Source organism: Ranitomeya variabilis, chromosome 4 (genome assembly GCF_051348905.1).
Source record: "Ranitomeya variabilis isolate aRanVar5 chromosome 4, aRanVar5.hap1, whole genome shotgun sequence".
Taxonomy (NCBI): domain Eukaryota; kingdom Metazoa; phylum Chordata; class Amphibia; order Anura; family Dendrobatidae; genus Ranitomeya; species Ranitomeya variabilis.
In genome coordinates, this window is record NC_135235.1 from 646,939,087 (window position 1) to 646,966,668 (window position 27,582).

A 27,582-nucleotide genomic window follows, 5' to 3' on the forward strand; every position below is an offset into this window, starting at 1 on the left:
CGGGAGTTTGCTGGGAAAGGCTCCCGGCCGCAGAGCGCAGATCCAGGACAGGCGCAGTAAAGACTCACAGACTCACCAGTACCTGAGGGTGCACAGAGAGACGGGCGCCGAGTGAAGCAGCGCAGTGCGGGTATCCAAGTACCAGCGGGGATATTTCTGTACTTGGCCGCATTCATGTTTCCTTCAACTGCAAGGTGATAAGCAGTGCCTTCTTTCTCCACACATACCGCTTAGAATTATAACCAAAAAGGTCTATCTTCATCTCATCAGACCAGAGAATCTTATTTCTCATAGTCTTTGAGTCCTTCATGTGTTTATTAGCAAACTCTATGCGGGCTTTCATATGTCTTGCAATGAGAATAGGCTTCCGTCAAGCCACTCTGCCATAAAGGCCTTGACCTTGTGGAACTTTCTCCCATCTCCCTACTGCATTTCTGGAGCTCAGCCACAGTGATCTTCTTTACCTCTCTCACCAAGGCTCTTGTCTCACGATTGCTCAGTTGGGCTGGACAACCAGGTCTAGGAAGACTTCTGGTGGTCCCAAACTTCTTCCATTTAAAGATTATGGAGACCACTGTGCTCTTAGGAACCTTGAGTACTGCAGAAATTCTTTTGTAACCTTGGCCAGATCTGTGCCTTGCCACAATTCTGTCTCTGAGCTCCTTGCCCAGTTCCTGGATTGCGCCGGCTGATCGGCGCTGCAGCTGCATATGTTGCGGCTGTTCAGTCACGACACATGCATGTAGAGCCTGCGTGTTGTGCTCTCCATGCATGTGCAGGGAAAGTGAAGCTTACATCATTTTCCAAAGTAGTCTAAAATATTCCTGCCATGCTCTGACTTTAAACATGTTACCTTATATGTGATACAGGTATCCAGAGTATGTTTTAGGGTACAGATATTAATCCAGATGCTGCTTAACCCCTTAACGACCGCCGATACGCCATGTAACGGCGGCAGTCAAGGGTACTTAAACCACAGCGCTGTTAATTAACGGCGCTGTGGAAAAAGTGAATAGCGCCCCCCAGAGTCGGATTTTCTCTGGGGTCTCGGTTACCGGGGGTAGCCGAGACCCCAGAGAACATGATTCGGGTTTTTTTTACCAACCCCCGGTTTGCGATCGCCGGTAATTTACCGTTTACCGGCGGTCGCAAAAAAAAACAAAAAATGCGATTTCCCATTTAATTTCTCTGTCCTCCGATGTGATCGCACATCAGAGGACAGAGAAATGGGGTCCCCGATCGCCCCCGATAATCACCTGTGCTCCTCGTGGCTCCCGATGGCCATCTTGTTTCGGCCAAAAAATGGTAGGCGCATGCGCAGTGCGCCCGCCGGCCGGCACCCGGGAGATCTTTGGGGTCTCGGCTGCCGGGGGGTAAAGAACGACCCCTGTTTTGCAATCGACGGTAATTAACTGTTTACCGGTGACAGCAAAAAAAAAAAAACGGTGTGTGTCATTCTGTCCTCTGATGTGATCGCACATCAGAGGACAGAGAAATATGGGGATTCGGGGACCCTGTTATACTTACCGGTGTCCCTGGGTCCTCCTGCGTCTCCTCCTTCATCCAGTAAGAAAATGGTGGGCGCATGCGCAGTGCACCCGCCATGATCTGCTGGCCGGAAGCTAGAGGAGTTGGGGCTAAATTTAAGGTTAGGGTTGGGGCTAAAATTGGTGTTAGGGTTGGGGCTAAATTTAGGGTTAGGATTGGGGCTAAATTTAGGTTTAGGGTTAGGGCAAGGCTTCTTTCACACTTGCGTCGGCACGGGGCCATCGCAATGCGTTGGCCCGACATACCGACGCACGTTGTGAAAATTTTGCACAATGTGGGTAGCGGATGCAGTTTTTCAACGCATCCGCTGCCCAGTCTATGGCCTGGGGAGGAGGGGGCGGAGTTAAGGCCACGCATGCGCTGCCGGAAATGGCAGACGCGATGTACAAAAAGTTACATTGAACGTTTTTTGTGACGACGGTCTGCCAAAACACAACAGATCCAGTGCACGACGGATGCGACGTGTGGCCATCCGTCGCGATCCGTCAGCAATACAAGTCTATGGGCAAAAAACGCATCCTGCGGGCACATTTGCAGGATCCATTTTTTGTCCAAAACGACGGATTGCGACGGATGCCACACGACACAAGTGTTAAAGTAGCCTGAGGGCTAGGTTTAGGGCTAGGGTTAGGGTTGGGGCCAAAGTTAGGGCTAGGGCTAAATTTAGGGTTAGGGCTACAGTTAGGGATGGGGCTAAAGTTAGGGCTAGGGTTAGGGTTGGGGCTAACGTAGGGCTAAAGTTAGGGCTAAAGTTAGGGTTAGAGTTGGGATTAGGGTTACGTTTGGGATTAGGGTTAGGTTTGGGATTAGGGTTAAGGTTAGGGTTGGGGTTAGGGGTATATTGGGATTAGGGTTAGGTTTGAGGTTAGGGTTGAGATTAGGATAAGGGGTGTGTTGGATTTAGGGTTTTGATTAGGGTTATGGTTAGGGTTGGGATTAGGGTTGTTTTGGGGTTAGGGTTGTGATTATCGTTAGGGTTGTGATTAGGATTATGGATCGGGTTGGGATTAGGGTTAGGGGTGTGTTGGGGTTAGGGTTGGAGTTAGAATTGGGGGGTTTCCACTGTTTAGGTACATCAGGGGGTCTCTAAACGCCACAGCCAATTTTGCGCTCAAAGAGTCAAATGGTGCTCTCTCCATTCTGAGCTCTGCCGTGCGCCCAAACAGTGGTTTCCCCCACATATGGGGCATCAGCGTACTCGAGATAAATTGGACAACAACTTTTGGGGTCCAATTTCTCCTGTTAACCTTGTGAAAATAAAAACTTGGGGGCTAAAAAAAATATATTTTGTGGAAAAAAAATTATTTTTTATTTTCACGACTCTGCATTATAAACTTCTGTGAATCACTTGGGCATTCAAAGTTCTCACCACACATCTAGATAAGTTCCTTGGGGGGTCTAGTTTCCAAAATGGGGTCACTTGTGGGGGGTTTCTACTGTTTAGGTACATCAGGGGCTCTGCAAACGCAACATAACACCCGCAGACCATTCTATCAAAGTCTGCATTCCAAAACGACGCTCCTTCCCTTCCGAGCTCTGCCGTGTGCCCAAACAGTGGTCCCCCCCACACATGGGGTATCAGTGTACTCAGCATAAATTGCACAATAAATTTTGGGGTCCAATTTCTCCTGTTACCCTTGTGAAAGTAAAAATTTGGGGGTGAAAAGATTTTTGTGGAAAAAAAATATGATTTTTTTTTATTTTCATGGCTTTACATTATAAACTTCTGTGAAGCAGTTGGGGGTTCATAGTGCTCACCACACATCTAAATAAGCTCTTTGGGGGGTCTAGTTTCCAAAATTGGGTCACTTGTGGTTTTTTTTTTACTGTTTAGGTATATCAGGAGCTCTGCAAATGCAACATGATGCCCGCAGACCATTCCATCAAAGTCTGCATTCCAAGCGGTGCTCCTTCCCTTCCGGGCCCCGATGGGTGCCCAAACAGTGCCCCCCTCCCCACATACGGGGTATCAGCATACTCAGGACAAACTGGTCAACAGATTTTGGGGTCCAAAGTCTCGTGTTACCCTTGAGAAAATAAAAAATTGCAGGCTAAAAAATCATTTTTGAGAAAAGAAAAGGATTTTTTATTTTCACGGCTCTACTTTATAAATTTCTGTGAAGCACTTGGGGGTTTAAAGTGCACACCACACATCTAGATTACATCACATCTAGTTCCTTAAGGGGTCTAGTTTCCAAAATGGTGTCACTTGTGGGGGGTTTCCACTGTTTAGGCACATCAGGGGCTCTCCAAAAGCGACATGGTGTCCGATCTCAATTCCAGCCAATTCTACATTGAAAAAGTAAAACGGCACTCCTTCTCTTCCAAGCTCTGCGGTGCGCCCAAACAGTGGTTTACCCCCACATATGGGGTATCAACGTACTCAGGAGAAATTGCACAACAGCTTTTGTGGTCTAATTTCTCCTGTTACCCTTGTGAAAATAAGAATTTGTGGGCGAAAAGATCATTTTTGTGTAAACAAATGCGATTTTTTATTTTCACGGCTCTACGTTATAAACTTCTGTGAAGCACTTGGGGGCTCAAAGTGCTCACCACACATCTAGATACGTTCCTTAAGGGGTCTAGTTTCCAAAATGGTGTCACTTTTGGAGCATTTCCACTGTTTAGGCACATGAGGGGCTCTCTAAACGTGACATGGCATCCGATCTCAATTCCAGCCAATTCTGCATTGAAAAAGTCAAACGGCGCTCCTTCTCTTCCAAGCTCTGCGGTGCGCCCAAACAGTGGTTTACCCCCACATATGGGGTATCGGCGTATTCAGGAGAAATTTCAGAACCAAATTTATGGTTAAATTTCTGTTTTTACACTTGTGAAAATAAAAAAAAAAAATGGTTCTGAATTAAAAGGTTTGCAAAAAAAAGTTAAATATTCATTTTTTTCCTTCCACATTGTTTCAATTCCTGTGAAGCATGTAAAGGGTTAATAAACTTCTCGAATGTGGTTTTGAGCACCTTGAGGGTTGCAGTTTTTAGAATGGTGTCACTCTTGGTTATTTTCTATCATATAGACCCCTCAAAATGACTTCAAATCTGATGTGGTCCCTTAAAAAAAATGGTGTTGCAAAAATGAGAAATTGCTGGTCAACTTTTAACCCTTATAACTCCCTAACAAAAAATTTTTTTTTTTCCAAAATTGTGCTGATGTAAAGTAGACATGTGGGAAATGTTATTTATTAACTATTTTTTGTGACACATCTCTCTGATTTAAGGGCATAAAAATACAAAGTTTGAAAATTGCAAAATTTTAAAAATTTTCGCCATATTTCCATTTTTTTCATAAATAATCGCAAGTAATATCGAAGAAATGTTACCACTAACATGAAGTACAATATGTCACGAAAAAACATTCTCAGAATCAGCGGGATCCGTTAAAGCGTTCCAGGGTTATAACCTCATAAAGTGACAGTGGTCAGAATTGTAAAAATTGGCCCGGTCATTAAGTACCAATTTGGCTCTGGCACTAAGGGGTTAAAATGTCACTTTTGGTTCGAACAGAATAAAGCTCTGAGTTCATCCATCCATTTCACATCCTGCTTGGCAAAGCCAGTGTAAGGTTATTTAGAAGTGGTAGAATTCCTATTTTACTATGTCATAAAGAATGGACACATTTTGATCATCTAATATGGTCCTGTCTAGGTATTTGCATCTTTAGACTGAAGTAACAAACCTTATTTCGGAGGTTATACAATGTCATCTACTTAATGGGTATGGATTTTTGATGGGGAGCAAGGACTAGCATGCAACAAAAAAGCAATTATTTGCAAGTGTAGTGTATTTGTAGTGTGATCTGGTTAATTCAACTATCCTTTATGAATAGCTCATTTTCAAAAAGTGTCTGAAAGTCCAGGATCGGACGTCTGGCGTGTCCTATTGTAACGAAATTGTCCTGGCATCCATGTGCAATCACAAAATCATCATTGTTGCTCACCTTTTTATCTTGAAGTCAACATCAGAAAGTGAGACAACTCAAATTGATGAAGACAGACCAAGCAAAAGCATATAAGTTTTTAAGGAAACATTTATTATTTTTTCAGTTCTAAGACAATTATTTAAATTAATATTTAATATCCAATGTATGCTTTATATAGGTATGTTCTCTTTTTTGGGTAAGATAAATATTGGTAATTACAGACAATTCATTTTCCCAAAGGATCACATGAGAAACTGGGAATGAATTGATTAAACCTAATTCTGTACACTATTAATTTTATCACTTTAAAAAAAAGCTATAAACTATATGGTTTTGATTAGCTGATACTAGTAAATCTAAGATCACAAGAGCATATAAAAAAAGACAGATTTTCATCTACATAGCCATCTGTGCGGCCACCATCTGATAAATCAACAGTGAATTAGATTTACAAACCAAATACAGTTTACTATTACGGTAGTTTTAATTAATCTGTAAAAAAAAAAAAAAAAAATCGGATGAACACCCATAGACTTGACTGAGCAAGTCTCGTCTGAAATAAAGCACGGGATAGCACACATTGCAATTTTTTTCAGGCGCGCCATCCAGTCAATATGAAAAATCTGTCATCTGAACAGCCTAATAGCATATTAGTCTTAGTGCTGTCTGTATGAAGTCAGTTTTATTTATTTATTTTTTTAACATGACAGGACTTGGACCGAAAATACAGACGTGAGAACGTACAGTAGCTTAATAATGCATGGTACAATAAGCTTTATACTTAAGTAATGGAAAAATTGGGAAAAAGTTTTGGTCACCCATATTTTACATGCATGGATCCACATGTAGCGTGTGTGTGTGTGTGTGGGGGGGGAAACGTGGCCGACAAAGAGTGGGAAATCTTTTCTGGAGTCAATGGAGTGGATGTGAGAAGCCACAATCATAGAAGGTAGCATGTGTGAGGGGCCTAACCCTTACCTCTACTGCACAAGACATACAACAGAGCAAAATAACACTAGCTCGGTGCAAAGGCGGAGGTAGGGGTTAACCCTTTTACACACAAAGTTGAGGAGGCACCAGAGTACATGGTGGGGCATAAGGTTTAGGGAACACATTTCAGCAGTGAAGGATAGATGTAAGGGGCACATAGATTACATTTGAAGGCCGCATGTAGTGAAAGTGAGAGGTAATTCACACTGTTGGAACCAGTCTTCAACAGGAATACTTTGCTTAAGTGTATGAACTTACAAGAGGCGTTCCGCGGAGATACAGAAGCTACTAATTAGTTGATCTCCCAACATACAAACTGTAGTCTAAATTTTCATCATGCAATTAGGGGATTAAGTAAGTGGTAAAAGAAGCAGCACTGTTAGCGAGATCTACACAGCACTGTTTCCTTAGGAAAATCCACTGATTAGAAGATGCTGTCGGGGTAAGGCCACAAAGAAATTATGACTGATGAAAAAACAGAATCATGCATCAGTTCGATCAAACTTTTCGGTCCTTTGAATATCCCCGTCAGCAAGCCGGACAAACACAGCCAAAAGAGACAGATGTGGCCAGTTGGCTGCAATTTGCTCAGGTCTGCTCCAAACTATTTTATCTTTCTCATGTATGACTTTATTTTGACTGTTTCTGTTGTATACTTTTTTCAGTTGTGTGCATGTTTTTTGTTTTTTTTTTTTAACGCTTGACTAGACTTGGTTTCTGAGTATAACATTTCTCCCACCCTCGACATGAAAATTGCTTCTCCCCTGTGTGAGTTCTCTCATGTGTAACCAAAGTGGACTTCTTTTAAAAGCATTTTCCACATTCTGAACATGAGAATGGCTTGTCCCTGTGTAAGATGTACAGCAAGGTATGATTTACTGCTATAATCTTTTCCACATACTGAGCAAAAAAATGGCTTATTTATTTAAATTCTCTTTTGTGCAATATCCGAATTAATGCTATAATCTTTCCCTTGTTCTGTAATTAAAACTAACTCGACCCCTGTGTGAATTCTCTGATGTGCAACAAGATTTGCCTGAAAACTGAAATGTTTCCCACATTCTAAACATGAAAACCGTTTCTCCCCTGTATGACTTCTCTGATGTCTAATAAAATGTGTTTTCAGTTTAAAACGATCTCCACAATGTGAACACAAAAATGGCTTCTCCCTTGTGTGAATTTTCTGATGGTGAACAAGAGCAGACTTATTGCTGAAACATTTCTCACATTCGGAGCATGAATATGGCTTCTCCCCTGTATGAATTCTCTGATGTGCATCAAGATTTGCCTTAAAACTGAAACATTTCCCACATTCTGAACATGAAAATGGTTTCTCTCCTGTGTGACTTCTCTGATGTATAACCAGATTTGACTTTTTTGCAAAGCATTTTCCACATTCTGAACATGAATATGGCTTCTCACCTGTGTGACTTCTCTGATGTATAACCAGAGTTGACTTATTTGCAAATAATTTTCCACATTCTGAACAAGAAAAAGGTTTCTCCCCTGTGTGACTTCTCTCATGTCTAACAACATCCGATTTATATTTAAAACTATTTCCACATTGTGAACATGAAAATGGCTTCTCCCCTGTGTGAATTTTCTGATGGTGAACAAGAGCTGACTTACTGCTGAATTGTTTCTCACATTCTGAACATGAATATGGCTTCTCCCCTGTGTGACTCCTCTGATGTATAACAAGTTTTGATTTCTGGTGAAAAGAATGTCCACATTCTAAACAGGTAAATGGCTTTTTTGCTGCATGACTTTTCTGATGCATAACAAAAGAGGATTTAATCCTAAAACATTTCCCACATTCTGAACATGAAAAAGGCTTTTCACCTGTGTGAATTCTCTGATGTATAATGAGTTTGTATTTGAATCTAAAACATAACCCACATTCTGAACATGAAAATTCCTGTTTCTCTATGTGACTTTTCTGATGTATTATAAGAGAGGATTTGTGATGAAAACATTTCTCACATTCTGAGCATGAATATGGCTTCTCCCCTGTGTGTGTTTCCTGATGTGTAACAAGTCCTGATTTCTGGTTAAAACATTTCCCACATTCTGAACATGAAAATAGTTTCTCTCCTGTATGAATTATATGATGTTTAACAAGTTCTGATTTCTGGTTAAAACATTTACCGCATTCTGAACATAAATATGGTTTCTTTATAGAGTGGGTTGTTTGCAATTGATCACTCATTTTGTGATTTTTAGTTCGCTTAATAGTCTTTGATAGGATCTGTTTAAAATGTTCAGACGATAGATCTTTGCTTTGCTTTTCATATGTATGTTGTGTTATGAAGCCATCTTCTGCTTTGAAATCTGAAGATATTGGATGTCCTTGTAATGTCTTGGAATAGTCATCTGCCAAAAATATAACCTTTATTAAAAGGGGCGTCTGGTTAAAACAATTTATCACCTATCCAAAGCTTACTGATCAGTGGAAGTCTAACCGTTTGGATGCGGGTCAATCAGAATAACAAGAAATTCTTATCCCTGATGAGGAACTTTTATCCCGGCTACAAAATGAACCAGCAGGTAGGATGCTGTATCACCGCTCAAATTATTCTCTAGGGAACTGCCAGAAAGAGCAGAGTGAAAAGTGAATAAATGGAGCAGTGGTAAAGCATGTGCGCTGCCAGCCTGGTGAGGACCCTTGACTGTGTGATTCTCATTGGCCAGTTTGGATATTACAATTTAAGCCAAAATATTAGCATGACTTCAGTCATTTAGTAATATACCCTTACCAAACGGGCTTTAAGCCTGGTTGCTCATTGACCTTTAATATACATAGATATCATAAAAACCCTCAAGCGACTCACTATCATATGGGGTCCAGGACAATGTCTCCAAAGCATTCGACTCAATTTCCTTTCCATACACTTTAATATTTGGGTGGACCTCAGAACCATTTCAACTACCACAGAACAGCAGGCAAGGCTACTCTTTATCACCACTTTTATTCACATTACTGAATTGGAATACATCTTTGGCAGGATCCTGCAGTACTCAAGTTTGATGTACTCCTAGTGAGCGGACTCTGATGGGTCATTCAAACACATTGCAGACCATCTACATTATCCTGTTTCGACTCTAAATTAATTGATCCAAGTCCAGTTTGTTATTTATATTATGTATTGCATCACTTCTCTATACATATTCCCAAACTTATAGCTTAACCCCCAGAGCTTTTTTCGTTTTTTCTCTCCCCTTCTTTCCAGAGCCATAACTTTTTTATTATTTCGTCAATATGGCCATTTGAGGACTTATTTTTTGTGGGATGAGTTGTACTTTTGAAAAATACCATTGGTTTTATCATGTCGTGTAACAGAAAACGGGAAAAAATTCCAAGTGCAGTGAAACTGCGAAAAAAGTGCAATCCCACACTTGTTTTTCATTTGGCTTTTTTGCTAGGTTCACTAAATGCTAAAACTGACCTGCCATTTTGATTCTCCAGGTCATTATGAGTTCATAGACACCAAACATGTCTAGGTTCTTTTTTACCTAAGAGGTGAAAAAAAAAATCAAAAATTTGCTAAAAAAATAATAAATAAATAAATAAATTTGCGCAATTTTCCGATACCCGTAGCGTCTCCATTTTTCGTGATCTGGGGTTGGGTGAGGGCTTATTTTTTGCATGACGAGCTGACGTTTTTAATGATACCACTTTTGTGCAGATACGTTTTTTTGATCGCCCATTATTGCATATTAATGCAATGTCACGGCGACCAAAAAAATGTAATTTTGATTTTTTTTTCTCGCTTCGCTGTTTAGCGATCAGGTTAATCCTTTTTCTTTTTATTGATAGATCGGGCGATTCTTAACGCGGCGATACCAAATATGTGTAGGTTTGATTTTTTTTAATTGTTTTATTTTGATTGGGGCGAAAGGGGGCGATTTGAATTTTTATATATTTTTTTATATTTTTAAACACTTTTTTTTTGCATGCTTCAATAGCCTCCATAGGAGGCTAGAAGCATGCACTACACGATCGGCTCTGCTACATAGAGGTGAAGCACAGATCACCTCTATGTAGCAGAAATGCAGGGTTGCTTTGAACGCCGACCACAGGGTGGCGCTCATAGCAATCGGCCATCAACAACCATAGAGGTCTCAAGGAAACCTCAGGTTGTTATGGCAATGCACCGATGACCCCCGATCATGTGATGCGGGTCAGCAGTGCGAGCACTTCCGGTCGCGCTTGTTAAATGCCGCTTTCAGAGTTTGACAACGGCATTTTAACTAGTTATTAGGCGCGGGTGGATCGCGATTCTGCTCGCGCCAATTGCAGCCACATGTCCGCTTTTATAAACAGCTGACATGTCGCGGCTTTGAGGTGGGCTCACCGCTGGAGCCCACTTCAAAGCGGGGGATACTGCCAGCCGACGTACTATCCCGTCAGCTGGCAGAAAGGAGTTAAACATAGGAGAGCACGTCAGCCTCATTTGTGAGGAATAACAGTTGGCATGGGGTATTCACTAGATATCGTTGGAGTCTTGGGGTATGGCATTACCGGACATTTGGTTATACTATTGGTGAGTCAATTACCACATCTCAATAGGTGACAGACATCAGTGTGTGGACAGTAGCGTTGTCACGCTGCAGTTATGCAGGTAACTACAACTTCAACTAAATGGCAATAGAGTGGAAGGATAGTAACAAGTCTGCAAGGGCAGACTTGCAGTGCTGCAGCAAAGAAAGCTACCACCAGGTGGCAGCAGAATAGTCTAACAAGCTGAGTCAAAACCTAGACCATCACACAGTACAAAGGGAAAAAACAAGCACAGAGTCAGTGGAGAGTCAAAGCGTCAATACCAGACAAAAGACAGAAGTACCAAGGACCAGAGGCAAAGTCAAGTCAGAGTCAAAACCGAGTCAAACACTGGGAAATCCAAAAGCAATCAGGAAACACTAAAACAGGACGGGCAGGGAAGAAGGAATAGACACAGGCAAGGTCAGAAAGTGCAGCATGACCAATCAGAGTACTACCACAGTCAGATAATCACGCCAAAGGCAGAAAAAATAACTGACACCGCCTGCAGGATACAGTGGAGCTAAATAGCAAACCTGAACCCAGAATGAGGCAGAGCAAAATTATCCCTAGACATGATCAGCCCAGAAAAAGAGCAGACCGGATTCAAAACCCGGACTGGATCATGACAGGCGTAACTTGAAGCTCATGGGCCCCAATGGGGCCCCCAATTAGTGTAAATCTTTAATAGTATTAGTGTCTTCATATAAGATAAACGTGAATTTTTGTGCCCCTTAAGCTCTAGGGCTCAGATGCAGTTGCAAAACCTGCACATATGCTATTTACACTTCTGGGTGCAGACACTTCTGGCAGTGTCTGGTTTATCACACGAATTCAGATTGTCCAGGAGATAAATCTTGTTCTCAAGGTTCTTTACTAGGAAGTATGCTCTATCAGGAAGAATAAATTATATATATTTAACCCCTTAATCCCATATGACGTACTAACCCGTCGAGGTGACCTGGGACTTAATTCCCAGTGACGGGATAGTACGTCATATGCGATCAGCCGCGCTCACGGGGGGAGCGCGGCCGAGTGTCAGCTGACTATCGCAGCTGACATCCGGCACTATGTGCCAGGAGCGGTCACGGACCGCCCCCCAGCACATTAACCCCCGGGCACACTGCGATCAAACATGATCGCATTGTTCCGGAGGTATAGGGAGGGGGCTCCCTGCGTGCTTCCCTGAGACCCCCGAGCGACTCTTACCTCCTATCCCTGCAGGCCCCGGATCCAAAATGGCCGCGGGGCTGCATCCAGGTCCTGCAGGGATTACTTCCGGGTCCAGTGCAGGCGCTGGTAAGCCTGCAGCGCTGTAAGTCAGATCGCTGATCTGACAGAGTGCTGTGCAAACTGTCAGATCAACGATCTGTGATGTCCCCCCTTGGGACAAAGTAAAAAAAAAAAATTCCACATGTGTAAAAAAAATTAAAAAAAATAAAATTCCTAAATAAAGAAAAAAAATATTATTCCCATAAATACATTTCTTTATCTAAATAAAAAAAACAAACAATAAAAGTACACATATTTAGTATCGCCGCGTCCGTAACGACCCAACCTTTAAAACTGTCCCACTAGTTAACCCCTTCAGTGATCACCGTAAGAAAAAAAAAAAAAAAACGAGCCAAAAAACAACGCTTTATTATCATACCGCTCAACAAAAAGTGGAATAACACGCGATCAAAAAGATGGATATCAATAACCATGGTACCGCTGAAAACGTCATCTTGTCCCGCAAAAAACAGGCTGCCATTCAGCATCATAAGCAAAAAAATAAAAAAGTTATAGTCCTCAGAATAAAGCGATGCCAAAATAATAATTTTTTTCTATAAAATAGCTTTTATCGTATAAAAGCGCCAAAACATAAAAAAATGATATAAATGAGATATCGCTATAATCGTACTGACCTGTCGAATAAAACTGCTTTATCAATTTTACCAAACGTGGAACGGTATAAACGCCTCCCCAAAAAGAAATTCATGAATAGCTGGTTTTTGGTCATTCTGCCTCACAAAAATCAGAATAAAAAGCGATCAAAAAATGTCATGTGCCCGAAAATGTTACCAATAAAAACGTCAACTCGTCCCGTAAAAAACAAGACCTCACATGACTCTGTGGACCAAAATATGGAAAAATTATAGGTCTCAAAATGTGGAGACTCAAAAACTTTTTTGCTATAAAAAGTGTCTTTTAGTGTGTGACAGCTGCCAATCATAAAAATCTGATATAAAAAAAGCTATAAAAGTAAATCAAACCCCCCCCTTCATCACCCCCTTAGTTATGGAAAAATAATAAAATTAAAAAAATGTATTTATTTCCATTTTCCCATTAGGATTAGGGTTAGGGCTAGGGTTAGGGTTGGGGCTAGGGTTGGAGCTAAAGTTAGGGTTAGGGTTGGGGCTAAAGTTAGGGTTAGGATTACATTTACGGTTGGGATTAGGGTTAGGGGTGTGTCAGGGTTAGGGGTGTGGTTAGGGTTACCTTTGGGATTAGGGTTAGGGGTGTGTTTGGATTAGGGTTTCAGGTAGAATTGGGGAGTTTCCACTGTTCAGGCACATCAGGGGCTCTCCAAACGCGACATGGCGTCCGATCTCAATTCCAGCCAATTCTGCTTTGAAAAAGTAAAACAGTGCTCCTTCCTTTCCGAGCTCTCCCGTGCGCCCAAACAGGGGTTTACCCCAACATATGGGGTATCAGCGTACTGGGGACAAATTGGACAACAACTTTTGGGGTCCAAGTTCTCTTGTTATCCTTGGGAAAATAAAAATTTGGGGGGCTAAAAATCATTTTTGTGGGAAAAAAAGGATTTTTTATTTTCACGGCTCTGTGTTGTAAACTGTAGTGAAACACTTGGGGCTTCAAAGTTCTCACAACACATCTAGATAAGTTCCTTGGGAGGTCTAGTTTCCAATATGGGGTCACTTCTTGGGGGGTTTCTACTGTTTGGGTACATCAGGGGCTCTGCAAATGCAACGTGACGCCTGCAGACCAATCCATCTAAGTCTGCATTCCAAATGGCGCTCCTTCCCTTCCGAGCTCTGCCATGCGCCCAAACAGTGGTTCCCCCCCACATACAGGGTATCAGCGTACTCAGGACAAATTGGACAACAACTTTTGGGGTCCAATTTCTCCTGTTAACCTTGGGAAAATACAAAACTGGGGGCTAATAAATCATGTTTGTGAAAAAAAAAAGAATTTTTATTTTCACGGCTCTGCGTTATAAACTGTAGTGAAACACTTGGAGGTTCAGAGCTCTCAAAACACATCTAGATAAGTTCCTTAGGGGGTCTACTTTCCAAAATGGTGTCACTTGTGGGGGGGCTTTAATGTTTAGGCACATCAGGGGCTCTCCAAACGCGACATGGTGTTCCATCTCAATTCCAGTCAATTTTGCATTGAAAAGTCAAACGGCGCTCCTTCCCTTCTGAGCTCTGCCATGCGCCCAAACAGTCGTTTGCCCCCACATATCGGGTATCAGCGTACTCAGGACAAATTGCAAAACAACTTTTGGGGTCCAATTTCTTCTCTTACCCTTGGGAAAATAAAAAATTGGGGGCGAAAAGATCATTTTTGTGAAAAAATATGATTTTTTATTTTTACGGCTCTGCATTATAAACTTCTGTGAAGCACTTGTTGGGTCAAAGTGCTCTCCAAACGCAACATGGCGTCCCATCTCAATTCCAGTCAATTTTGCATTGAAAAGTAAAATGGCGCTCCTTTCCTTCCGAGCTCTGCCATGCGCCCAAACAGTGGTTTACCCCCACATATGGGGTATCAGCGTACTCAGGACAAATTGTACAACAACTTTTGGGATCAATTTTCTCCTGTTACCCTTGGTAAAATAAAACAAATATGAGCCGAAATAAATTTTGTGTGAAAAAAAGTTAAATGTTCATTTTTATTTAAACATTCCAAAAATTCCTGTGAAACACCTGAAGGGTTAATAAACTTCTTGAATGTGGTTTTGAGCACCTTGAGGGGTGCAGTTTTTAGAATGGTGTCACACTTGGGTATTTTCTATCATATAGACCCCTCAAAATGACTTCAAATGAGATGTGGTCCCTAAAAAAAAAATGGTGTTGTAAAAATGAGAAATTGCTGGTCAACTTTTAACCCTTATAACTCCCTAACAAAAAAAAAATTTTGGTTCCAAAATTGTGCTGATGTAAAGTAGACATGTGGGAAATGTTACTTATTAAGTATTTTGCGTGACATATCTCTGTGATTTAAGGGCATAAAAATTCAAAGTTGGAAAATTGCGAAATTTTCGCCAAATTTCCGCTTTTTTCACAAATAAACGCAAGTTATATCGAATAAATTTTACCACTATCATGAAATACAATATGTCACGAGAAAACAATGTCAGAATCGCCGGGATCCGTTGAAGCGTTCCAGAGCTATAACCTCATAAAGAGACAGTGGTCAGAATTGTAAAAATTGGCCCGGTCATTAACGTGCAAACCACCCTCGGGGCTTAAGGGGTTAAGAGGACCTCATACATAAGCAAGAAAGATGTAATTACTTACCCATATCAGGATTTTTCAGAACCCATGACAGCACCACAGAGAGAGGGAGATTCACCAAGCACAGGAAACCTACAGGATAAAATTGCAGATCCTCTCCCATAGTTGGAATACAGAGCATGAGAGAACCTTCAAATGATTATTTCCAAAAAATATTCAACACCAGCACCGCATATTTCATTAAGAACTCAGTGTCCCACACCAGGAAAGAACTAGTGTTCGCTCATACAAGTGACAGGAGGGAATATAAGGATGCGGTCATGGGTTCTGAAAAATAGCATTACTGGTAATTAATTACATCTTTTTCTATTACCAATCACAGCACCGCAGAGAGAATTACAGAGAAAAATAGAATTCAGGGAGTGACCACAGACTGCAGAATCCTTCTCCAAAAGGTGAGATCAGAAGAGGAGGTCAAATTCAGTCTATAGTGTTTATAAAAAGTAGTGGGAGAGGACCACATCACAGCCTTACACATCTGCTCAATGGAAACATCCGCCCTCTCCGCCCAAGAGACTGCAACGGCTCTCAGAGTAAGCCCTTATATTCCCTGGAATAACACGATCACTTATGGAATAAGCCAATTTGATGGCTTCTTTAAGGGTATGTTTCCACTGTCAGGAAATGCTGCGGATTGGACCCTTTGTACAGCCGCAGCTTCCAATCCGCAGAGGCCAGATGTTACAGCACAGTGGATGGGATTTTATGAAATCCCATCTCCACTATGTGTGCAGGGAGGCCTCCAGCGTCCCTGCGTACACACATGCGGAATCACCGTGCGTACAAAAGCTGGCAGCGCTTTGGACGGAGCCGCGTACCAAGCGCTGCCAATCCGGACCGTGGAAACATACCCTTATCCATCTAGCTAGGGTACTTTTAGATGCTTTATTCTCCTTTCTAAGCAGATAATGACTGTCTCCAAGATACTTGTAACCAATAAATATTTTATCAGGCATCTACTAACGTCTAGCGTATGAAGTTTCTCCTCTTTATCATTTTTGGGATTAGCACACAATGAGGAAAGAACCACATTCTGACTCTTATGGAACTTGGAAGCTACTTTAGAGGGAAAGGCCGGATCTGGCTTTAAAATGACTCTCCTCCAGGATCTCTGTAAAGGGAGGACCTGCTAGATATCACTAACCCTTCAGGCCGATGTTAGGGCTAACAGAAGGACTGATTTTAATGTGAGGAATTTAACTGATATTGAGTTCATGGGTTCAGCGCTGTGAGAACAAGATTCAAATTCCAAGAACTTTTGGACTAGTATGGACTTGGAGCAGGCTTTAATAAAATGATAAATCCATTGATTACCCGCTAGGTCATAATTTTACAGAGCACCAAGGGCCAACACATGAACTTTAAGGGTGCTGATGGAGAGTCCAGACTTTTCTGAAGGAACTCTAGAATGGCATTTAGTCTACGTTCACATTTGCGGTCTGCGCCGCAGCGTCGGGCGCCGCAGCGTCGCCGCATGCGTCATGCGCCCCTATATTTAACATGGGGGCGCATGGACATGCGTCGCACTTGCGTTTTGCGCCGGCGCAGAGGACGCAGCAAGTTGCATTTTTGCTGCGTCCAAAATCAATCAAAAAAAGGACGCATGCGGCGCAAAACGCAGCGTTGTGCATGCGTTTTGCTGCGTTTTTGTTTGCGTTGTGCGTTGCGGCGCCGACGCTGCGGCGCCCAACGCAAATATGAACGTAGCCTAACTGATACCTCATCTTCCAGCCTCGCCCCTGAAGTGGCCAGAAATGTCTTCCAGGTCCTCCAATAGATTTTTGCAGTGACTGACAAAGTTACAAGAAAATCCTCTCGATATCTTAAAAGCAACCTCTCAAGTACCGTGCTGTCAAATCTAAGCTGGCTGCTTTAGGATATCACACTTTGCCCTGGGAGAGCAGATCTTTAACTTCTTGGAGTACCCATGGCTCAGTGATTGACAGTCAACTATGAGAAGCATGTCCTCATGAGCCATAAAGGTGCTATCAAGATGACTCTTGCCTCATCTTATCTGATCTTTCTCAGGACTGCTGGTATTAACATCACTGGTGGAAAGGCATAAGTTAGATTGTAATTCCATTTGACTAGGAAGGCATCTACCACTTGAAAAGTGTCTCTGGGTTTCCCAGAACAGAACTTTTCCACTATCCTGTTTTGTCTGTTCCCGAACAGGTCCATATCTAACAGACTACATAAATCTACAATTTGATTGAAAATTAAATTGGTTCATAGTGCATTGTCCTTGACTTAGCCTATTGAAGCTCTACAAATCGGCTGCCATTTTCTATCCCCTTTATATGTAGAGCAGTTAGAGAAAGAGGATTATCAGCCATCTGAAATATCAGATTTGTCACCTCCATTACAGCATTGGACGGAATGCCTCCCTGATGACTGACATAAGCCACTGTTAACCCATTTTCTGAAAGGACTCAAACATGGTGACATTGTAAGGAGAAAAAGGAATTTCTTCATGGCTTGCTCTACTACCAGTAATTCCTTGATGTTTGGGGAAACTAATTTCTCTCGTCCATTCTCCCTGAATAAAGTGATCCTTTAAATACGCCCCCCGTCCCCTTGGGTTTGCGTCTGTGGTAATCACTAGTGATGAGCAAATATACTCGTTGCTCGGGTTTTCCCAAGCACGCTCGTGTGGTTTCTGAGTATTTGTAAGTGCTCGGTGATTTAGTTTTCCTTGCCTCATCTGCATGATTTACAGCTGATAGACAGCTTGAATACATGTGGGGATTCCCTAGTAACCAGGCAACCCCCACATGCACTCAGGCTGGCTAGCTGCCATAAATCATGCAGCTGAGTCAACAAAAAGAAATCTCCGAACAGTTACAAATACTCGGAGACCACCCGAGCGTACTCGGGAAAACCCGAGCAACGAGTGCACTCGCTCATCACTAGTAATCACCCTTCATATTTGGTTTACCCAAGGCACATCTCTGAATAAATTATCCATTTCTAGCCACCAAAAAGTGTGAGTCAATAATATCCCTTCCAGATGACCTTTCAATGGGTATTCACTCACCAAAACATCCTGCTGCAACTCCCTAGTGTGTATCTGGGCCCATAACACTGCCAGCATACTATAGGTCAGAGAACCCAGTAAAGACCTAGATTTCCTTAGTGCCATTGTGGGGACTTTTACCACCTCTGACACTTGGCTGCATATTTTCTCTTTCTTGTCTTCTGGGAGTCAACATTCCTGACTTGAGTCCAATATAAGGTCTAAAAAGACTTGTACTCTTGGAGGTTTTAATATTAAGTTTTTAAATTTGAGTAAACCCAAGTCCTTCAAGGTAGTGCTGACCTCTTCTAATTGGGAGTTGCAGTGATGAATTGACTTATGATTAGGAAATCGTCCAGATATAGGACTACTCGTGTTCTTTTCTTGAAGGTGAGCAGTTACTTCCGCTATTATCTTATCTTTGTAAAAACTTGAGGGGCTACTGTAAGTCTGAAAGTAAGGGCCCTGAACTGAATGTGTTTAATTTCCCCTTTTATGGCCAAGCCCACTCTCAGAAAGTTCTGGCATTTTGCATGTATTGGGATGTGATAATGCGCGTCCTTCAGATCCAATACAACCATTTAATAATCCGGAAAAAGCACCTTTTGGACAATCTTACAGATTCTATCATGAATGGGCTGAATTTCAGGAATTTGTTCAGGTTCTTCAGGTTTATTATCGTTCTGAAAGTACAGTCTTTTTTTTTTTTCTTCAAAGAGAGGGGAATAAAATCATTCCTCTTTTTCTTGTACAGGAACCTCTAAGAGGACAGATTTCTGTACCAATTCTAGGACTTCTAATTGGAGGAACAAACTGAAATTCCAGCTTTAGGCCGAACCTCACTAGGTTGTGAATACAGCCGCTTAAAACACTTTTTTTCCCAGGGAGTGAAAAGAAGGAGAGCCTTCCCTTTAATTGGGGAAAGTAGTCACAGAGGATTTTTTGACCTCGAGGGAGGGACCCCAAATATAAATGATCTATTCTTCCTTTGGCCTTCCCATTTCTCTTCATGTCTGGGGTTTTCTCCAGTTATATTTTCTCCTACAAAAGGATTTCTTATAAGCTATAATGGATAAATTAGGGAATTCTTATTTGTTGTCTCTCACTTTTTCCAGAATGTCATCTAAAACTGGGCCAAACAGGTATTCTCCTTCACAAAGGATAGAGCATAGTTTTGATTTGGCTTGAACATTCCCCATCCAGCACTTTAACTAGAGAGCTCTACAGGCTGCATTAGAGAGAGCTGCTGATCTAGCTGCCAATCTTGCTGAATCTGCTAATGAATCAGACAGAAAAGCTGTTGCCCACCACATCAATGAAATTGTGGCTAAAATCTTTCCCTTGCTGCCTTATCCTACATCTGGCTTTTTAGAGCTAGCAGTACGCTTTCCTGAAATGGCTAGATTTAGTTCCCGTGCAGAGGATTCCCAAGTACTTTTAAGAAAGCCATCTGCCTTTCTATTCAAGGTATCCTTAGGCATCTCCATATCCTCAAAGGGTAATGCAAACTTCTTAGACGCCTTTGAGACAGCCACATCCAACTTTGGGGCTTTATTCCAAGACAACGCAGAGTCTTCAGAAAAGGTATATTTCCTTTTGAATGACGAAGGAAACTAACCTCTCTTTTCAGGTTTCTTCTATTCTCTTCTGATGAGGGCTTGGATTTGTTTCTTTTACAGGGAAGGTCCAATGCTGCCTCTGTTATAGGCCCCAATCATAAATATGCCCCATATAATCCTGCATAAAGGTTAACAATGGCCCCATAAGATGCTCCATAGAGACATTTGCCCAATATAATGCTACACAAATGTTGATTATGGCCCCATAAGATGCTCCATAGATATATTTACCCCATATAGTGCTGCCCAAACGCTATGGCCCCATGAGATGCTCCATAAAGATAGTTGCCCCATACAATGCTGCACAAACATTGATTATGGCCCCATAAGATGCTCCATACAGACACTTGCCCCATATAGTGCTGCACAAACGTTAATTATGGCCCCATAAGATGCTCCATACAGACACATTTGCTCCATTATAGTGCTGCACAAACATTGATTATGGCCCCATAAAATACTCCATAGAGATATTTGCCCCATATGCTGTTGCTGCGAAAAAACAAACAAAAAAAAACAAAACACATACTCACCCCCCCGCACTTTCAATATTCACCTCTCCTCATTCCGGGCACCGCTCCGTCTTCAGTATCTTCTGCACTGACGTTCAGGCAGAGGGCGCGCACTAGCCACGTCACCGCGCCCTCTGACCTGAGCGTCACTGCAGAAGACGCTGAAGATGGAGCGGCGCCCAGAACGAGGAGAGGTGAATATCGCGCAGCACTCCCCTTCCCCATTATACTCACCTGCTCCTGGCGCGGTCCCTGGTTCTCCGGCGCCGCAGCTTCTTCCTGTACTGAGCGGTCACATGGTACCGCTCATTACAGTAATGAATATGCGGCTCCACCCCTATGGGAGTGGAGTCGGGTCCATATTCATTACTGTAATGAGCGGTACCATGTGACCGCTCAGTACAGAGCTGCGGCGCTGGGAGAACCAGGGACCTGCAGGGACCGCACCGGGAGCAGGTGAGTATTATTAGACTCCCCTCCCCTGCCGACCCCTGGGTATGACTCGAGTATAAGCCGAGAGGGGGACTTTCAGCCCCAAAAAATGGTCTGAAAATCTCAGTTTATACTCGAGTATATACGGTATATACACTACATTATATATCCCCTTCACAACATGCTACATGTATATTTACAGCGCAAGTCGGAAGCGGGTTCTTGGAGCGAGCCCGCCCCATACCCGGAAATTACAGCCAGGTTCTGCTGCTAACAATTGCGCGGGTTGTCTTGACAGCTGGGGGTCTGCTGATGAACCCCATGACGGTCATTACAGAGCTCCTCTGAAACCCTGCCTGTTGCAGAGATTCAAAGGAGACTGTGATTTCTGCTATATGCAGCGATGATGAGGCATCACTGCATGTAACACAAGTGATCGTATGATCGCATCTTCAAGCCCCCTGAGAGGGCTAACAAAATCAGTAAAAAAAAAACAAGTTTTAAAAAAATATGAAAAAAAAAAAAAAAGTTCAAAGCACCCCCTTTCCCCACAGTGAAAATAAAGATATTATTATTATTTATTTTTTTTTTAAATACACGTTTGGTATCGCCGAATTCAGAAAAGTCAAATCTATCAAAATCTAAAAACAATTAACCCAATCGGTAAACACCGAAACGGAAAAACTCAAAATTACTGTTTTTTTGGTCACCACAATCCCACAAAAAAATGCTTTACCAAGGAAACGAACAAGGATTCACTCTTCCATTGTTTTCTTATTGCCAAATACTATACTAGGACCCATCTAACATCTAGGGTGTGAAGTCTCTGCTCCTCTGCATTCTTAGAATTACTAAAAAAGGAGGGGAGAACAACTTCTTGGCTTCAATGGAATTTAGAGGCCCCTTTTGGAAGATAGTCATATTAAGACCAGACCCAGCGTAAACAGGCAGTTAACCGATAACACCTGTATGTCGCTGATTCTGCAGGCTGAAGATAGGGTCACCAATATCACCATTTTTAAGACAAGTATCCTGACTAGTAAGCCTTCTAGAGGCTCAATGGAAGGTTTAGTTAATGCTTCCAGGACCAAGTTTAGATCCCAGGGAGCCATTCTGGGAGTAGATATCGTTATAGATCTGTCAAATGTCTTGATGACTCTAATGATCAACCTATCTGCTGCCAAAGTATATTTATACAAGGCCCCTAGGGCCGACACCTGCACCTTAAGAGTGCGGGTAGCCAAACCCTTTTCCATACCTTTCTGGAGGAATTCCAATGTGTAGTGTCTCTGGGCCCACTGGACTGCTGAAATACAGGAAGTCATTGTTCCTAGTAGTTACATTGCCTTTCTTAAGAGTTATATCTTGTTTTGTGACTGCCGCTGAGATTAAAGGGACTCTGTCACCTGAATTTGGAGGGAACAATTTTCAGCCATAGGGGCGGGGTTTTCGGGTGTTTGATTCACCCTTTCCTTACCCGCTGGCTGCAATATTGAAGTTCATTCTCTGTCCTCCGTAGTACATGCCTGCACAAGGCAATCTTGCCTTACGCAGGCGTGTACTATGGAGGACAGAGAATGAACTTCAATCCAATATTGCAGCCAGCATGCAGCCAGCGGGTAAGGAAAGGGTGAATCAAACACCCAAAAACCCCGCCCCTATGGCTGAAAATTGTTCCCTCCAAATTCAGGTGACAGAGTCCCTTTAAGGCCATGACTTAGTGTTGTTCTTCTTTCCTTCCGGTAGAAGACAAGTAAGAAAAGCTGTAAAAAAGACAACCCTCTGCGGTTACAGTTCTGACTTTTCCAGATTTAGCATTCATCTTAGATTGAGCAGGCTGGTTCTGATATTTGTTAGTTGGTAATTGCATTGCTCTATAGATCTGCCGACCACTAGAAAATCATCCAGGTATGGGAGTATTAGGGTATGCCGTTCGCGGAGATGCGCTGTGACTTCCAGAATGATCTTTGTTAAAACAACCTCGGGGCCATAGATAGGGCAAAGGGTTGAGCCCTGTACTGAAAGTGCCTGACTTGTTTGTCTGTATACAAGAATTGTTGCTTTTTCACATGGATTGGGAAGTGGTAATAGCATCTTTCAGGACCAGGGCGACTTTATGGACTCCATCTCGAAGGACCTGTAGACCAGAAACTTGTTCAACCCTTTCAGGTTGACTATGGTCCTGAAGGTGCCATCTGTTTTTTTTGTTTTTTTTCATTAGGAATAGGGGAGAATAGACCCCTACTGTCTCACTCTCTCTGTCTACACTATCTATCCCCTTATTAGCCCAACTACCCTCCTTCCCCTCAGATCCTAGTTTAAAAGCTCCTCCAAACGTCTGACCATTTCCCCCCCCCCCCCCCAAGCACAGCTGCACCCTCCCCATTGAGGTGCAGCCCATCCCAACCGTAGAGCCTGTAGCTGACAGCAATAGGCTTAGTTCTCCATGAACCCAAACCCTTTCTTCTTGCACCAATTTCTCAGCCACTTATTTATCTCCCTAAGATCGCACTCTTTCTAGTGACACTCGTGGCACCGGCAGTATTTCCGAAAACTTCTTTCTCTTTCCTAGTTCCTTGTAATAATTTTTAAGGAACTTCCATCTACCACTAACTCTGTCAATGGTACCGATGTGTACCATGACCGCTGGGTTTTTCCCATCCCCACCTAACAATCTGCCTATCTGATCCACAATATGCCGAACCCGAGCACCTGGCAGACAACACACTGTTCGGCATTCACAGTCTTGGCGGCAGATGACCCTGTCTGTCCGGCTAATTATAGAATCCCCTACCACCAACATCTGTCAGGCTTTTGCTGCACTCACGTTTCCCTGCTTCCTACAGCAGTTGTTTTCCTGATTGCTAAGAGCAACGTCCTGCTGTTGTAATCCTAATCCTGTATTCCTAATATCAGCCAAACAGGCATACTTACTAGGATGTGCCAGATGATCACTGAGCTCCCTTACACTTTTTCTCCTACCCCTTCCTGTAACTGTCACCCAGCTATGTACTTCTGGGTCCTGATCTTTCCCACCTTCACATTAGTGGCCCCAGCCAGGGCATGCTCAGTGAGCTCTAAACTCCTCTCCAGGTTTGCACTGGTACTGAGTGTTGCAAGTTGCACATTTAGATCCATTATCTGGGCTTCCAAACATGTAACATGATGACATTGAGGGCAGATTTATTCACCCTCAAACAGTAGTTCAAGGCATGCATACATCTCACAAGATGCACACCTGGTAGCATTGTCCATGGAGCGCACATTAAATGGGGATAAACAATACAAATAAAAGCAGAGAAAACCATGGATAGCTCGTAAGGAAAAGGAAAACACCAAACTATGTTCTTATGTCAAACTAGGATATTGCGTTTTACCATGAACTTATCTGCCGACTAGGCACTTTAATGCCGCCTTTGCTCTGCTAAACAGCCCCGCTTAGGCTCAATGGAATTTGTAGTTCTCCAGACAGCACAGCACAGGTGAATCTGCTACAAGCTTCATGAACAAACACTTGACACATAGACACTTGGTCACATAGAACAATCAAAGGCTTTTTTTTTTTTTGCTTTAGACAAGCTTAAACCCACTCACAGACAAAACACAGATAATTCCCAAACAACAGTTAATTGTGTTTCATCACAGTCAAACTATACCCCCTGGATCGAGCCTTGAGGAGGCGCTCTTTTGCCTGGTCGGTCACCTTGGTCCCTTGACATAACCAATCATTATACCCACCAAACCCAGATCCCGAACACTGGTTCCCGGTTTCTGGGGAACAACAGCTAGCACCCTTACTTTTCCATGATTATTATTTTTTTTTTTTTACAGAAGTTCCTGAGTCGGCTGTTCCAAAGTTTTGCCATGACATCTCCTGCTCAGGAATATTGGCTTCAGGGGATGCTTCTACCTCCATGCTGCCAACCATTATCGTCAGCATTGGCATGTGACATGGTTTCCTCAGTTATGACCTGGTGAGCTACCAGGCAGTACAACTTTCCTCCCAAATCCCAAAACAGAGGAAAATCCTCCACCATCCTAGTTGTAGAAGCAGCCGTGTTCTCTCTTGTCACTTGTCACACAATTGTGTAATTGTCCTGACAAAGCAGAAGTAAGTTCCATTGACAACTGGTGGCAGCGGAGGGATCTGGGTGACCTCTCTGGTGTCATCTGTGACAAAACTGTAATAGTGGTGGGTTCAGCTTGACCCCCGACTGTGTATCATGTGACAAATAATAATAATAATAATAATAATTTCCTAAAGTCTACACATTGTTTGTACTGGTAGAAAGGCAGAAAGTTTGAACATACTTTATCCTTTTTCCCATTTTTAAGGTTGTGCCTGTTCATTCAAATGATGAAATCACTTTAGTAGAACTTTCCAAAATAAAATGCCTTCCCAATATCAAAATTAAACAGCTGGGTTTCAAATATTGAACTGATAGAAAATGGCTTCTATGTGGAAGAAGAATCTGTTATTTCTCTACATTTAGTGGTTTCTACTCACCTGAGTATTCATCTGTAGGAATCTCCTCTTTACACCGCACCACACTTATTAAATATGTCTCTGTAGTATTAATATTGTTCAGATCTTTACCCTGTAACAAAGTCACAAACAGATGGAGAAGTCACATCAATGATAAGCTCTAATCCAGCCATCTCCACCGTTCTCATTACACAAGTATAAAACATATAATACTGGTGGATAAAACAAGACTGAGCACAAGATCTTCACAGCAGTCTACTCATCATAGGAGATCTCATGACATCTTCTCTCCATTTACCTGATGGTCCTGAGGAACATTGGGATTTTGTGGAAGAACAGGACGGGGACATCTCTCTGGTGTTGTCCTCTTACTGGATAAAACTGGAGGAAACACATACAGGGGCTGAATTTATTCTTTACATACAGATAATTATAGGCCATGTGTATTTAGTCCTATTACCTGGTGATGTGAGGGGATGGGGAAACGTTATCATGACAGTCTTGTACAGATCTTTGTGTCCTTCTAAATACTCCCACTCCTCCATGGAAAAACAGACCGAGACGTCCTGACATCTTATAGGAACCTGACACATACAATGATACCATGATTGCCCCAATCCCTTCATAGCATTACTGTATAATGTCCCAGCTTTCTCACCTCTCCAGTCAGCAGTTCAATCATCTTGTAGGTGAGTTCTAGGATCTTCTGGTCATTGATGTCCTCATGTATCAGGAGGTGAGGTGGAAGCCCCGTGATTGGGCTCAAGGGTCTTCCCCATCCCTCAGATACAGGAGCATGACAGCGCTCAGTCTTCTTCACTACTATGTAATCCTGGTTATGGAGAGACACATTAATAAATCTCATTACGGACATTTTCAGAGTCCTCACCTCTCCAGTTCTGTCCATCTGTTATTCCCCTAGATAACAAAGATATAATGTGACATCATCAGAATCTCTCACCTCTCCAGTAAGTCGAAAGAGGATTTCTAGGGTGAGGTGTAATATCCACTCCATCATTTTGTACATTTCCCTATCCTTCCTTGACGGATCAATCAGGAAAATTCTCTTATGTAGATCATCTTCACTGAGAGGATCTAATATTGTAGGGACCTGAATAGGAAAAAGATGATCCTATGTAACATCATGAAAAATTACTTGAGATAATAAAAAGAAACATATAAGAAGTATGTAGATGTAAAATGTGTAAATGTTTACTACCAGTAGTTAGGAGTATTCCATATTTGGTTATAAAAAATGGCTTAAAGTGGAAACTGCTTCATAGAAATGAGCCGATAGGTCGAAATTCGAATTTGCTGGCTTCTGTGAATTAAACCCAAAACTTTGATTTACTGTGAATAAATTCACACAAATCATATGATTAAAAAGCCTGAAATTTGTAGAACATTTTGAGTTCCCCCAGGAGTCAACCAAACACGCATTGAGCTCTATAATGCAAATACAGCCTTTTAATGTCCAAATGACTTCAACCTATCTGGCTAGGGAAAAACAGAAGCTAACCAGAGGTAACAGCATATGTAAGAACCTACTGCAGTATCGGACTTTTTAGGCTACGTAATTTGTATGAGCAGTCAAATTGTACATTTTAGGGGCAGATGCATACATTGCCGTTCTATATAAACAGGCAGTTAAAATGGAATAAGCTGCTGCATCTTCACATTTTTTTTAAATGCTTGACAAGACCTGTTTTCTGAGAGACAGATCTAAAAATAAAAAAGCAGAAAATCACATTGTGTGATTTTTAAGTAGTTACATTTATTTTAATTTCATGAAATAAGTACCGTATTTTGCGAATTATAAGACGCACACCAAATTTTTGGGAGGAAAATAGGAAAAAAAGTGTTTGTGTTTTTTTAAATAAAATGGTGTGTGTCATAATCCACTTTTGCGGAAGCTTACCTGGAGGCAACAGTGGTGGAGCAGTGTTCCAGGTTGCTGCTGGCCGAGCCAGGAGATGCTGTGGGCTC

The 27,582-nt window shown here is 42.2% G+C and overlaps 2 protein-coding genes across 2 annotated transcripts in view; both read right to left on the reverse strand.

Annotated features, from left to right (window-relative positions):
• LOC143767339 (uncharacterized) overlaps positions 1-27,582 on the reverse strand; it is a 200,490-nt gene that overhangs the window by 145,626 nt on the left and 27,282 nt on the right. The window lies entirely within an intron of this gene.
• On the reverse strand, positions 5,569-26,637 carry LOC143767359 (uncharacterized). Its single transcript, XM_077255620.1, has 5 exons — positions 26,255-26,637; positions 26,057-26,180; positions 25,895-25,977; positions 25,618-25,708; positions 5,569-8,841 (listed from the first exon to the last, which is right to left on the reverse strand). Exons 1-5 carry the CDS (start codon positions 26,501-26,503, stop codon positions 7,394-7,396), a joined length of 1,995 nt encoding a protein of 664 aa, XP_077111735.1. The 5' UTR covers positions 26,504-26,637; the 3' UTR covers positions 5,569-7,393.

What these genes read in the sequence shown, in the direction of transcription:
- LOC143767359 (XM_077255620.1), bottom strand. Translation starts at nt 26,503, where the DNA reads ATGGACAGAACTGGAGAGGTGAGGACTCTGAAAATGTCCGTAATGAGA. An exon ending in CCATCCCCTCACATCACCAG is followed by an intron (nt 25,978 to 26,056) that starts GTAATAGGACTA and finishes TGTTTCCTCCAG; the next exon opens with TTTTATCCAGTAAGAGGACA. An exon ending in TCCTACAGATGAATACTCAG is followed by an intron (nt 8,842 to 25,617) that starts GTGAGTAGAAAC and finishes TATTTTTGGCAG; the next exon opens with ATGACTATTCCAAGACATTA.